The 14,967-nt window shown below is 34.6% G+C and overlaps 3 protein-coding genes across 3 annotated transcripts; 1 reads left to right on the top strand and 2 right to left on the bottom strand.

Annotated features, from left to right (window-relative positions):
- Nucleotides 1-1,032: 1,032 nt before the first annotated feature.
- Nucleotides 1,033-2,769, bottom strand: LOC130732423 (uncharacterized). Its single transcript, XM_057584474.1, has one exon. It carries the CDS (start codon nucleotides 2,169-2,171, stop codon nucleotides 1,293-1,295), a length of 879 nt encoding a protein of 292 aa, XP_057440457.1. The 5' UTR covers nucleotides 2,172-2,769; the 3' UTR covers nucleotides 1,033-1,292.
- Nucleotides 2,770-4,665: 1,896 nt separating this feature from the next.
- On the bottom strand, nucleotides 4,666-6,809 carry LOC130729142 (40S ribosomal protein S25-2-like). Its single transcript, XM_057580780.1, has 4 exons — nucleotides 6,654-6,809; nucleotides 6,498-6,572; nucleotides 6,252-6,386; nucleotides 4,666-4,974 (listed from the first exon to the last, which is right to left on the bottom strand). The coding sequence occupies exons 1-4, from the start codon at nucleotides 6,654-6,656 to the stop codon at nucleotides 4,861-4,863; spliced, it is 327 nt and encodes a 108-aa protein (XP_057436763.1). The 5' UTR covers nucleotides 6,657-6,809; the 3' UTR covers nucleotides 4,666-4,860.
- A 5,086-nt stretch (nucleotides 6,810-11,895) lies between these two features.
- Nucleotides 11,896-13,142, top strand: LOC130729141 (uncharacterized). Its single transcript, XM_057580779.1, has one exon. It carries the CDS (start codon nucleotides 12,162-12,164, stop codon nucleotides 12,960-12,962), a length of 801 nt encoding a protein of 266 aa, XP_057436762.1. The 5' UTR covers nucleotides 11,896-12,161; the 3' UTR covers nucleotides 12,963-13,142.
- The last annotated feature ends 1,825 nt before the right edge of the window (nucleotides 13,143-14,967 follow it).

Here is a 14,967-nt window from a genome sequence, read left to right as displayed (position 1 = left end):
CTTCTCCTCAGAAAATAAACTCAGCTAGGAGATGAAAATGCAATATGTTTTTAATTTTGTTTGAGTCCTAGTAGTTGAAATATGCCCATTGCTCAATATATAGCAAATGAATAGAGGAGACAAAAAGAATATTTTTAATTGCCAATGTCACTGAGTTGGCATGCAACAATATCATCTTAATTCTAGGCTAACCATCTTAGTGCTGCCACCAAACTGTTTCCCACAAACCAGGCTTCACTACTCATCCCTCAATTTTTTAACTTGGGAATCACATGAATAAGGCATCTTCTATAGATGTGATACCTTTGCTATGTCTCCATATTTTCATGTCCAAGATATTAAAACTCCAATTGTGAACTCTAAGAGGGTAGGTCATTGGAGTTAGCGTTGGAACCGGATCTTCTGTCTGCTAAGGAAGAAGCAGTTCTATTTATAAATACCATTAAACAGTATATGTTTAATCTTCAGACATCAAAGATTGTTCAGATCTGATGCAGTGTTCTGTTTATTTAGTGTTCCCAGATCATGTCAATTAAGATATTGATGTTTATGTAGTTGCATACTTGCATGTATTAATATATTATACCTTGCAGTATTCAGAGAGAAATAAGTAGTCAACTTGTGTCAGTTCTTGTATAAGTTCTTATCCTATTTATGTTAGAGTATGAATCATATCCATGTGAGTCCAATAATCCATTTTTTTAAAATTGATATAAGATTAAAACAATTACAATATTTGCAAACTAGTGGTAGATATTAGGCACCACAGCAGATGAAGAGGACACTTGAATCACATGACACTGTGTCCATAAAGGGGAAATTTTTAAGTGAGGTTATGCAATACCATGAGGAAAGGTAAGGATGAAATGCCACCCCATCTAAGTGCAACGTGAACAGACTTTCATCCCAATTCGCAAAAAATGATCTATTCATTGTGTCCAGATTCCTGAAGTGTGTGCTAGCAATTATTTACACTGGTGCCAATAGACATCTAACCATAGCCTAAATATCAATGATGAAATACAAAGTATACATACATAAGAGCAGAAAACTTGAGAAGTAATCCAATGTTGTTTTATTAAATTCAAGAATATCCAACCCTATGAAATGGTAAAACTTCAAAATCAGCATTATCCTTATCATGAATTCTGAGAGCAAACATGCACTATGGACAAGATATGGAGTGGTATATTCATCATATTATCAACAGAGCGAGTACATTATCTACAATTATATCCAAGATGACAATACCTATACCATCACAAAAATTTGATGCCTCTTAGATTCTTCATCTAGTGATTAAGGATGTTGAGAAGGGCAACTCGGATCTTAATCAAACGCCTAAAAAGCGACTCGAGTCCTTCTTCAAGGTCTTGCATACAGGACCCCAAAATCTCTAGCTTCTTTTGCAAATCATTGATGTCATTTGACTTGGTTGCCATATTAAATGCAAACAACTGCAATGCAGCATCCACTTTTGCAAATTCATTCTCTTCTGCTCCTACCCTTTTGTTACTATGCATCAGCTTTGAGACCAAGGTCCAGCTGCTCCTTTTTGCTTGTGCTGAACCAGAAAAGAAATTCAGCAATGACTCAAATATGGAAAAAGTGACCACTTCAGAATCTTTCAACAAGCCAACAAAAGTCATGTTTTGATGATAATCCTTGTTGTTAGTGGACAAGTTGCTTTTGTTTGCACCCCCCTTAAATTTCTCCAAGGCTTTGAATATGGCCTTTCTCACCACCTTCCTTGAGGTCAAGAACTTCTTAACTTCTACTGTAAGAGCCTCTTCACCTCCTCTTCTCCTTCTTATAACGGATTGTAGCTCGCGTGTGCACTCCTTTGTGTGGAGGAGAGCATCTTTGGTTGCTGTACATGCATCAAGGAGTCTTAGAGATCCATCTAAGAAATCATCAACCCATTTCTCTTGGTGTTGTTGAACAAGTGCTTCTTGTGTTAAGGGGAGCTGAACCAGTTTTTCAATGCAGTCATGCAAATCCTGAAGGAAACTTAGTTTTTGCCTCAGAAATGAAGAAGAGGAGATGGCATCATAGGTGCCTAATTTGGCTAAGTATTCATTGCATTGTAGGATGATAGGGTGTGGCTTAGATGGCAAACTATTAGAACGAGCATGGTTATTGAATTTCAGGTTCAATGAAGAGGCTGCCATTTTTCCTCAACAAGAGAAAAATGCAATGAATATGCAATGGAATGGCCAATTTGCTATCCTTCCTTGGTCATTCCTCAATATATATGAACATTGACACAAGGATTCAAAACAAATATAATTAATCGATAACCAATCTAGGTTGATCTAAATGAAGAGTATGTGAGATATGTTAGTGTAATGTCCCACCAGCCTAATCTTTACAACTCATACTCCCTTTTCTATTAGTTCTTCCTTTCCTTGTTATCTATAGTCTCACTTGGATTTTTGCCCATTTATTTGGATTTTGGCCCATACTTATTTTTGGTACATTGTAGTTGTACCTCTATTGCAGTTGCACAAGCGACATTGGCATTAATTTGGTAGTTACTGATACAATTATAATTTTGTCCTTTCTGCTCTATTATTTCTTCCATGTAAGTCTACGCAGGTGCGAAATATGATCCTCTCATGTGGAAACTTCACACGACATTGTTATGTTGAAATACCGTGTTTGTTTGTCTCTACATGTGTATTAAATAGATGAGACTCTCTAAATATTTATGAAAAAAATAAGCACAAAGTTTCACATGACACTATCATGTGACTTGAGTTGAGAGGATTCTATTCTATACACGTGGATAGACTAGTTGAAGTCATAAAAGGAAAGCTCCATCCATTTCTTGTTAATCATCTATAGTTCCAACTAATGAATATGCAATCATTCTATGACTTGTCACTTTCTAATAACACTTTTGTGATGATTGACTTGACCATTTCATTACTTTTTGGCCTAAGTGGTGTGCCTTATATGCAAGGAACTAATATAAGCAGATTCTATGAAAGAAATGTAAGTTTCTTGTCTTCTGTTAACTGTAATTACCCCCTCTTCTCTTCCTTAGCTGCACTGTCAGATTAACTCAAAATAACATTTGTTTTTCATTTTTCTCCTACTTTCTTAATAAAAATATAACAATTCCATCTGCATAATTTAGGAGCTGTTCAAAAGAAAGTGATCAATCTTTTATGAATAAGGTAGGCCCCATACCCTGATTGAGTTCAAGTGTTGAACATTATGGGTGATGAACTATAATTTTAGTTAATTTGAAGCTGTGACGGTGTTAGTGTATTATAGGCATTGCTTTGCTGTCTGTATAATATAGAAAGATATCATAAGGAAAGTGCATATTAATTTGCTTGTTCTTCTCATAATAGGAAGACAACCCTCACGTCATTCATTGCATTCTTCAACTTGTGAAAATTGACCCCATGACAGATAATTGGGGGGCAATCATTCAACCACCAGCCAAATGAAACCTGATTAAAACACTGTAGTTTTAGTACATGTTTGGATATACGATGAAATGGTGAAGTCAAAATCACAGAGGACAGAAGCAACTTTTCATAGGTCTTTTCATAGGTTTTGTAACGATCCACCATGATTTTGGTCTCACCATGGTTTTACACTGTGTATCCCAACGATTGGTTAAAGCATGTTAGAACATAGTATGCCTAGAAACAACAAGATTGTTAGTTATATTTGTGTTTCAAATACTTTCCATAGAATCTTGAAAACTCCAAACAGATATAGTACTGCAAGGCTTGTGTCAGAGAATAGATTTGAATGCTCCATTAGGAATCTGCCATTTTCATGGACTTGCCTCTGTGTATTCCCTAGCTGAAACAGGTCTCTGATATGAAAATTAATATGGGTGCACATTAAGGGGACAGAGTTACTACTGGAACTGACACAAAATTGGGAGCTTTTGTCCAAAGTATTAAAATTGGGAGCTTTTGTCCAAATTATACACTAAAATTCAAGGATTAAAATTGAGCAATTAAAAGTAAAAGTTCTACAATCACCCAGAAGTTAAAAATAAAAGAACTACAATTGAGCAATTGAATGAACTAAAATCACCCAAAGTATAGGACTAAACATGCCTTTACATTTCACCTTAGTCCACTATCTTCTTTGGCAAAAACGTAGTTATATCACGTGCACAAGGTGCGATTAATTTTTTTAAGTTTACAACATTTTGTGGTTTACTGCCATCAAAACCAACGGTATAGAGCAATTTTTCTACCAAGTACCAACGACTTACAAAATCATCACAAGACATTAGTAGAAGCTAATAATTTAGTACAAGCTAATGATTGTAAAACGTACTAACTGATATTTTCTTTAATTATTATTGAAAACAATAAAATTTGATCCATGCCCCAAACTCACTCACAAGTAGAGAGAAGGAAAGAGAAGCGAGACAAATGAAAGATGAGAGGTGAAATAACATAAAAGGGAGAGATAAAAAAGTAAGTGAAAATTGAATTGAAAAGTGTGAATGAATGATAACGCATTAACGCTTCATAGAAATTAAAAAAAAACCCAAATTAATTAAGTGCAAATCCATTGAGGATTGGGTTTATAAGAAAAAAAGTAACACTTTCGCAATAGTTGCTAAAAATATATCTAAAAGAGAGCCATAGAAATCCAACTATGTGAAACAAGTCATGGAAAAGCTTGATAATAAAATACCCAAATGATATGATATAGAAGCTGTGTCAAAAATATTACCAAGGATACAAAAAGAAATAAACCATGGATTTAGCATCTTTCAAACTAAAGCAACCTTGCATGATGTGCATCTCAAACTGATAAAGAAAATTACTTCAACGGTCTTTGCCAATACTACACAAATTATAACCAGGACTACATCTAGGTATTTGTAGCTCTAGTGTAAATTTGCTGACTTGCATGGGAAGAAACCATCCTGATTGAACCTCTAGCCATCAACTCTCTGATAGCCTTCCTTGCAAGTGATCCATTGACCTGCAATGTGCATTCAAAAGGATGAGAACCTTATTCTCCATGTAGTGCTCTAGCATTAAAAATCATCCAGAGTAAAAAGACAAGAGAATACAGAAAATATTGCCAATTACAAGTCATCGCTTAATATAGTTATTGAGTATGTGTATAGTGCAGGCCAGCATAACATGACAGTTAAAGACCTCATTACAACTGGAATTGTCAATAGTTAAGATAGACTAGACTGTACATAGTTGAGATTACAAATGTTAGCCTTAGAATGAATGGCAAAAGTCAGACACCAAACGTGAACCTAGCTCCATTGCAAAGTGAGAAAACTACAATATATTTTTCAACTAAATGCATTATGAAAATACCGAACTTGCATGAAAGAGCATAAATAACTAACATTAAGCTCAGAGCAAAGTAATAGTTAGATCTAAATTCTCAATCTGTCAATTACAAGTAAACATAATGACATGACAACAGCCGTCCGTAAAATTATACTCACTATTTAATGTTTCCATCGACCAAACTCCAAAGCAACAGGCACACAAGTTTTAAACAATCTCAGCTAAAATATACATGATTTGGTTCTATATCTCTAGATGTGAGTAATATCACCAGTGTATGAACACAAACACACGTGCACACACTCACACTATATATATGCCTAACTACATGTGCAAAAGCAAAAGGATAAAGTAAGTGTTAAAAGTAATTCACCAACATGTTCAATGAATTGGGTATTATACATAAAAGGAAGGTTTCAGTGCAGAACCCTACATCAAAATGACCATTGGAAGAAAATGTGGGCATGCCCATGTCTACATAAAAAGTTCGAAGAGTTCACACAAACCAATCTTTCAGGGATCTAACCCCAACAGGCAGGACAGAGAAGGCAGATACACATAGACAGTAAAAGCAGCTAAATAATGAACTCCACGGTTAAACCTTGTTATGCTACCCATATAACACACAAAATCAATTAAATTTCAAGTAAGTTGAAGTTGGAGTTAGATATTTGCCATCAGCCTTAATGAACCACAGATAATACAATCAGCCAAGGAATGCAGATCTTATACAATACAATCAATAAACAGCTGTAACTGACTCCATGCTCACATCACAATCCTTATAATTCCTAGATTGATTCAAATAACTAGAAAATCTATAACATGCGTCAAAATACCACCAAAACAAACATTATCATCAATATGGTAACCCTTCCTTCTCTTAGTTCTGACAAAAGGAGTAAGCATTGATATAACAAAGGAAAAAATGGGTAAAAGAAGAGTTACCCTCAAACGATCAGAGAGAATGGAAGGCGTGATGAGCTTGAATTTGGGTGCCTCGGAGAGGAGCTTGTCATAAGTCCCCTGGTCAAAGAGCACCATGTTGTTAACCTTCTCCTTTTGCTTTCCCTTGCTCCACTTCTGTTAAACCACAAAAAGAAAAACAACCATTAACATCACATACAAACCCATTCATCTCTCAAATCTACCAATACCCAACACGCACAATGACAATTAACAAGATACACGAACCTTCTTCTTCTGCTTGCCACCGCCGGACTTGGCGGGCTTAGAGGAAGGTGGAGGAGCCTTATCCTTCTTTGGAGCCTGAAGCAAAGAAACATGAAAAATAAGTTAGAAAAACAGTGACGAGAGTAGAAAGATGACGAGATTTGCAGAGAAACGAACCATGGAATCGGATCGGAGATAGAGAGAGGCACGAGCAGAGAAGAGTGGAGACTCGCTCGCAGAGAAGGAGGCGAAAACTAGGGTTTCTGAGAGTCGGAGTGAGAGAGAACGGTAGATAAAATGTCACTCCATTTGGGCTAGCCGGAACCCAAGCCCAATGTCATTATGGGCTGAGTTGGCTTAGCCCATTATAGATTCACAATTTAATGAATTTATCATGTACCCAAAAAAATAAAGACAAGTCACCAGTTCAATCCCCATTACCCATGATTTCAGATCTTAATTTTCAGGATCCAATAATTTTGAGAAATTAATTTTGTGAGGCTCACAATACTTGTCGACTTGTCTCACTAATAAAATTTTGTTGTGTCATTTAAAATATATTCATGTAAGACTCTTATAAGATAATATTACTTTTCTATTTTTATAGTTTCTGATGGATATTCAAATTGACTCTTTTTTTTTTTATTATTAATAACGTCACCGCTTGATCAAATCACACTTTATACTAAACAAATGAGAGATAAATCCCAAAAAGCAATGTTATGATGCTTAATGAATTTTAAGAACTATAATAATAATGATAATATGTGTTACGGTTTGGGTTTTCGTGGTTCACCTCATGGTCAACTGGCCATGACTCATTACCTCCATTGGTTCAGACATGTCAACTTAACCCGAACCAAGGATCGGACTGGGTCGACTTGACTCGATCACGACCCACCACGTCCTCCATTGACCCTCAATGGATATTTCCATAGAATAATTTGTAATATATCCTTTGGCACCCTTAAGGTATTTATAAGGGAAGAGTTTAGAACCTCGAATGAGGTAGAGCACCGAATATTCACGAGCTAGGACAGTCTATCTTGACCATCTAGCAAGGAGTGGGAGACAAGGTCCTCTGCCACGATCTAACAATCTTTTTCGTCCTACGTTTAGCTCATCAAGAAATGTTATAGCTACACAACAATGACATACAAACGACGTTGCCACTATAAATGGTGACTTGCATTGTTACCCATCTACGCACAATTTACCCTACTGCATGTCACTCTATCAAAATTATCATTTACTTGGTCATTTTCAGTGACTTTGTAGGTACCCAATCCCCAACTCAATGACGAAGGACAACGACCGAACCATCAGCTTGATGATATATAAAGGATGACAGATAATTCATCAAGTTGACGGTGAATGAACTATCAGTTTGATGATGGTGGACGATGAAGGAATCATCAACTCAACCTCATATCTGAGATTGCCACGAATGCTACACTTTTAATTGTCAAGGCCGACGATATCTATATATAAGCCTGGTCTAAACAACATGTTTATTCAAAATTTAGTCAAAATTATTTCCTAATCCATGTATCGTGATAAGGACAAATCACATTGAACCAATCAGGGACGGATGCAGGTTAATACTCATGGGGTCAAATGCCCCCACATGATTGACAAAAATATACAAATGGTATAGTAGAGTTTCAAGAGAATAAGTATTATGTTGCCTACACATAGAAAATGCATTCATACAATGATGTATTTTCAAATTTTTAATAGTAATATGTTACTTATTTTATGTTACAAATTTATATGTGAATATTGTCCCCACAACAATAAGTTTCTGGATCCGTCACTGGAACCAATCATTTGCAAATTAGCTAAAACTGCAGAAGAAAGATGCCTAGATTAGCCTACAGAAAGATCAAAGATCCCTAGATGATATTCATTGTCATCATCTTTGTTTCAATTTTCGGTAACCTTTGTTAGCCGATCACTTTAGGTTTAGGTAAGGTGAGGTACTCGGGTTCCATGGTATGTAGCTCTTGCCATGGGAGATGCATATATACCCTTGTACCACTTACTGCACTTGAAAAGTAGCAAAAATGCTATTACAGACATGATCATGAACGTTGATGATTAATATTGTCAATTGCAAAACATGTCTTTATTTTGAAGTTTAAATGGTCAAAATACTACTACTACTTTTAACTTTATGTATTTTACAATTCCCCATTACTAGCAAACGAGTAAAATACACATACATCCTTTTAGGTTCGTCAAATTGACAATGTTCTATTAATTCATTATTATTTAATATATATATATACTCTACACCACCACTTTTAACTTTCACCTTGACATATCATAATCTATCACAAAATTTGAATAATAGAGATCGCATTAGTAGCAGATTTTATAAAGGAATGTTTTCTATTGCAAAAGTCATCAATATTTTAAATCTATTTATTTTAACGACAAATTATATTTTCATTTTTTTTAACTCAAGTATTTATTGTCAACAATAGTGATTAATTATGTCGTTGCAGGTACTCACAGTGAATAATAAACAGTTAGCTACAAAACATGTTTCATTCTTCTAAATGAAAATCGAGCGTGAGATCTCGTAATTGAGAAACGAGGTGAACAACTATTCATGCTTATATTTGTCCAACTACTTTCTAGTTGTAAATATGTAGGGAAAAGCCTTGTAATGATGGGAAAATATCAGTCAGTTCACCTCCAATCATGCAGTCCGTTGAAATTTTGAGAAAGTTAGGTTTCGTTTAGTCCATATACTACTAGTGCTCCTTCTAGTTTAAGTAATTTATGCGGGACCAGATGTTCAACAATATCGAATCTGGAACCATATCCATGAAAGTACTCGGAAAATTCTTGGGATTTATTTATCACTCAGCTTGTTCTTTAAAAATACATCCTATTGTACAAGTTTTATTTATTTTCTCCTCATCTTATACGCTACGTTCCATTGGAAGCCAAAAAAGCAGCTTCCTACTCCATTATTGGTGGGTCTATTGAGCACAAAAGGAGATTGAGGGACCATTTAAAAGTTGAACCAAACATTACTTTTAATTTGTGGTTTGGTTGAATACGAAAAGAAGGAAAAGCATGCATGAGTGATTGAGTGGGATGCATTTTTCTTACCAAGTAAGAAATGGGTTTGCAAATCTCCATGACAAGTTTTAGTGGTTTCAATGTTGACTAACTATCATGCACTCCAATAAGGTGCTGCCAGATTCCCATAAGCACTTGTGTGATTTTTTCTTTATATCCAGTCACATCACAAGTGATCTTTTCTTCAATTTAATTATGCATGATATGCCAAATAAAAAGTTTGTTATAATCTATACACGTTTAGGCTTTGTTTGGTTTGGAAAGAAAAGAAAAGAAAGGAAAGGAAAAGAAAGGTTAAAGAAAGGAAAAAGAAAGGAATGTGGGGTGATTTCTTAGGTTGTTTGGTTTAAGAGAAGGGGAAAGAAAAAGTGAGTGGAAATAAAAGTTTGTATTTATGCAATGACAAAAATACCCTGATCTCTCTTTTATTTTTAAAATATGTAAATAATCTTTTTCTTTCTCATTCAAACCGAAAATAAAGGAAAAAAAATTACGTTACAAAAAAAACTAAAAATAAAGGAAACAACATTTATTAAAAGAAACGGAAACTGCACTAGATAATACGTTTTACATTTTAAAAAAAATTGCATTTGAAAACATGTATATGATTTAACATTTATGATTACGTAAGCTTTTTTTTTTTACATATCATCAATATAATGGATGAAAAGTTAGTTTCCGATTTTTTTAAATCATAGGCAATATAATATATAATAAACTGAAGGGTATGATAGTCTTTTGAACAAAATGGTTAAACTTTTCTAGATTTCCATCCAAATTGGGAGGAAAGTTTTTTTGGGTGGGCCCCACTAAGATTCTTCTTTCCTTCCCCTCTTTCTTCTAAACCAAAGGAGGGAAAGTTTCTTGATTTTTGTGCTTTCTTTCCTTCTCCGATCCTTTCTCTTTCTTTCCTCCAAACCAAACAGCCCCTTAAAGGCTTTATTGTATATCAATAAAAAAAATGAAGGCTAAAAAGCACTTTTGGCCCCTGATGTTTTAAGTTTGTGCAAATTCTGCCCCACGCTATTTTTGTCGATGTTTCTACCCCTCATGTTTTCAAACAGTGCACCATCTATCCATCCGTCAGTCAGACGTTAAAAAACTAATGAAATGAGCTGATTTGACAAATTTTTTTTATATTTTTTTGACCTGCCACGTGGAAATTACAAGTGAAATTGGAAAAAGAGGCATGAGAGATTCAAACTCAAGACCTGTAAGTAGCAAACCATGCATTTAACCAATTCAGTGACATACATAATTGATATATACATCAAACAAATTTAATTTATATCATTTCCCTGATCATCATCAACTTCACATACTCTTCTTCATCTCTCCAATCCACTCAGGAACCTCTCCTGAGAAAGATTGACTGACGGAGGGGTAGACGGTGCACTGTTTGAAAACATGAGGGGTAGAAACGTCCACAAAAATAAAGTAGGGGCAGAATTTACACAAACTTGAAACATCAGGGGCCAAAAATGCTTTTTAGCAAAAAATGAAGGGGATGGAAATCATATATACGGCTGCCAGGGAAAGCCAAAAAGATGATAGGAGATTTTCGTACCCAAATCATCTGGTTATCTAGAAATTATGTATAGTTTAAGTATGATGATTAAAGACTTAAAGTTATGGAATTTTTTATTGGTGAAATATAAATGTTAAGGAAGAAAGGGACTTCTCTAGTGAAATTTATTTGTTTGAATTTAGGAGATTTCTAATGAGTCACTTGAAAAAGCAATTCATGAATACTACTTTGAAGTATTTCACAAATATTTAAAAGTTTTTGAAATTATGAACATGCATGTCTTTTGTCCTATCACTCCTAACACCATGGCTAACCACTCGTGTCATCGTATCACCACTACCTTTGGCCACTCTTAACCTACCCATAACCACTAGAACCAGTTGTGGATCTTACTTTCTCCTTTGTTAGACTTACTCAACTCATACTATAACAGACTCATCATACTCAAACTAGAACATCTCTGAAACTCGTATCAAAGCAAAACCTCTAATCGCCCCTGTCAAAGCCTTACCTAGCCACCAACACCGAATTATTTGTCATCACGTTGTTCCCAAGGACTAGCAAAATCTAAAGAGCGAAATTCTTGGGTCATCTCACTGGATTCAGAAACCACACGTTTTCAATCTTTGGTGAAAATGCCGTGGTGGAAAGGTGAGTTAAATATAAGGACTTTTTTTTTTAATAATAATAATAATAAAGCATTGTTTAAAAAAAGCAAAAAACGAAAGTAAAAGAAAAAGAATATAGGGAAAAGTAAAAGGAGTAGAATGAGGCCTATAAATTAGAGGAAGAAGAGCAACCATTTTGAAAAAGGGTCAAAGCAAAACACAAATCAAAACAGAGGTAGAGCCAAACCCAATAAAACATTCTCTCCATTTCACTTCCTCCTCTACTCTTTTCCATGCTTCCAAGCCTAGATATCGCTGCAGTGTTCATCATAGCTGCAGTTTCTCCATCGTCTGCATCCAAATGCGTGGTTGATCTTTCTGCTTGGGAGAAATTTCCAATCCCTTCCGATTGAGAACACCATAAAACTGTTTCTCAGCAACAAAAGTTGTGTCATGTCTCTTAAACCCGTAAAGAAAATGGGTTCTTCTAACTCCCACAAGCTCAAGACAGAGAAATCCAACAAGATCATGAAACATCGCAAGCTTCGAAAGATTGCGAACTTGTTGCGGTACGTTGAGATGTGTGTTGTTTTGGTCTTGATTTCCAGGGCCTCCTTCCAACACCTACCAGTGGCTCTCAAGATCTCAAGCGAGTATTTCAGTGGTTTCATGGTTAGCCCTCGCTTCGTTTTTCTGATCGGAAACGTTATAATCATCGCTCTGTTCGCCCAGTCTGGCCAATTCTCAGGAAAGACAACTCCAGAGCCTGATTTTTATCTCGAGTTCCTTCAGAATAGCACCGTGAATCAGGAAACTCAAGATGATCAGAAAAGGGTAAGCATGAAATCGGAGAACGGTGTAAAGGATCATCATCATAGAATCGATGGAGGCATGATTAAAACCAAACACCCAGAAAAACAGAGCACAGATGGAAGCATGATCAAACTCCCCGAAAAACAGAGCACGAGAGCAACAACAACTGGTTTGGAGATAGTGGAAGTGAAGGACTATAGAAGGTGTCAATCAGAGATTACGAGGCGTATGCAGAGTGATGAGAAGGATCGGCGCGTGCTGCAAAGGTGTGAGACTGAGAATCGGATGAGGAGAAGCAATGAAGGTGAAACAGAGAGAGTGGGAAGGAGTTCGTACCCTGAAGATGGAATGAGCAACGACGATTTTCGACGCACGGTGGAGGCTTTCATTGGGCGCCAACAGAGGCTCCGAGAACATGAATTACAAGCATTTTCTTCCTAAGATTTGGAGTTCATAGTCAGAAGTTTGTGGATTGTTCAACTCTATTATGTGATCAGGGTGAACTATACCTTGAATGTAATTCCTCTGTTTTTTCTTCTGGCATCTTGTTAAGAAACAAAAAAATGTGATGTATATCATGTGAGTAAAGAAAGTGAGTGGATTAACGTTTTGATTCTTAAATATTGCATTTAACTATTGGAGTTTTTTAAAAGGAAGTGAGTGGATTAACTAGTATGAATAATTTTTGACGGTGTTAAATGAATATTAAAATAACTTTTAATTATAAGTATTATAAAATTAAAAATAATTATCTTGAGAAAATTTAGAATTTTCTTTGTGTAAAAAATACATACTCAAATTTAATAATTTATTTTAATAATTAGCATTAAATTAGTTTTAATAATTGAATAAGTCATTTTATTTGTTTATATGAAAAATAATTATGCAAGTCTGAAATATTTATATTAAATTATAAATTTTTAATAACATCAAATAACTTATAATAATAACATAACTTGTGTGTTTTTTATAAAAGAAAATAGTTAAATAGCGTAAAACATTATTCACTAAATTTAAATTTATTGTTTTTTTAATTAGTTTCCTCTATTATGCATTCTCAAGTCATTTTCACTCATATATAATAGATCAAAAAATATATTTAATTTTTTTTTCATACAATACACAAATACCTTATTGCAAATATTTTAAAATAATTTTGTCTAAATTATTTATAATAAATAATTCATATTTTATTATTATTTAATTTTGATTCTTCATGTTAATTTGTTTATGTAAGCAAATTTGGTTTTTTAATTATCATGAAGGATAGTAAGTAAGTACTATGAAAAATGAAAAGTTATGAGTTTAAATTTTTTTCAAGGAGATGAATTGTTTTCATTTCTACTATTGTATTTAATGCTATGGTTCAAGTCTCATTTACATATATGTACACGACTCGAACCTGAGACATTGATTAAGGGGAATAAAGCATCCACAAAGATATTTTAAATCATTTTTTTTATTAAGATATTTATTTACATAATTTATTTTTAATTATTATATAACTAAAATTGTTTTGTAAATTATAGGTACTTTCATTAGTGTAACTTTTTGGTCGATAAACATCGGTGTAATTTTTTATTAGAGTGTCTTGTTTCACTCTTTTTTAGAGAACTAAGTGTTATGTCCTATAGCCTTTTGTCATGTTTTGTTCTACCTTATACAACACATGTAAATTAGTTGGTAGTTGAATAACATATTCATTTGAAAATTTTACTGATCAGTTTTTTAGTTTAATGTATATTATACAAAGGAAATTTTCTATTTTTTGATATATTTATAACAAAATTTAAATTGAGTTTTACAATTTAGTAGGTAGTTAAATAGCTAATGACTAAGGAAAATGCTAATACAAAGCTTCAAAGCGACTTTTACATTTTAGTAGCTAGTTGAATAGGTTATGACTTAGAAATTTTTTTATATAAGGTATTTACAAAGGAAATGTTTTGTGATTTAATACATTCAATGTGGCATTTGCAGTCGTGGTGGCATAAGAGGGAGCGCTCCAGATTGCCAGTGGCACACTCGTGTCCCTCTCCAAGTAAAAGCTTGATGATTGCATCAGAGGTGGTCAGAGCGATGGATGCACGGGTGGCTTTCTCGAAAAAGCATTTGACTACATAATAAGACTTGGTGGCATCTCTACCGAGGCGAGTTACCCTCATGAGAAGGCGGTTGGAACCTGTCGCTCCAAGGAAGCCTCTCGATGAGTTTACTTTCCAATTTACGACTATGAATGGGTTTCTACAAATAATGAAGAGGCGATCCTCCAAGCGGTGACCAAACAACCTGTGATCTTTGCTATTGATGTCATTGTACGCGATTTCAAAGACTACAAAGGTGGCATTTTCAGAGGACAGTGTGGAACGATCCTGAATCATGTCATTACCTTAGTTGGTTTTGATACTGCTGATGATGGTTCGAAATATTGGATCAGAAAAAGCTC

The sequence above is a fragment of the Lotus japonicus genome, chromosome 1, assembly GCF_012489685.1.
Source record: "Lotus japonicus ecotype B-129 chromosome 1, LjGifu_v1.2".
Taxonomy (NCBI): domain Eukaryota; kingdom Viridiplantae; phylum Streptophyta; class Magnoliopsida; order Fabales; family Fabaceae; genus Lotus; species Lotus japonicus.
The sequence above is the reverse complement of the archived record's forward strand: the minus strand, read 5'-3'. Positions and strand labels throughout refer to the sequence as shown.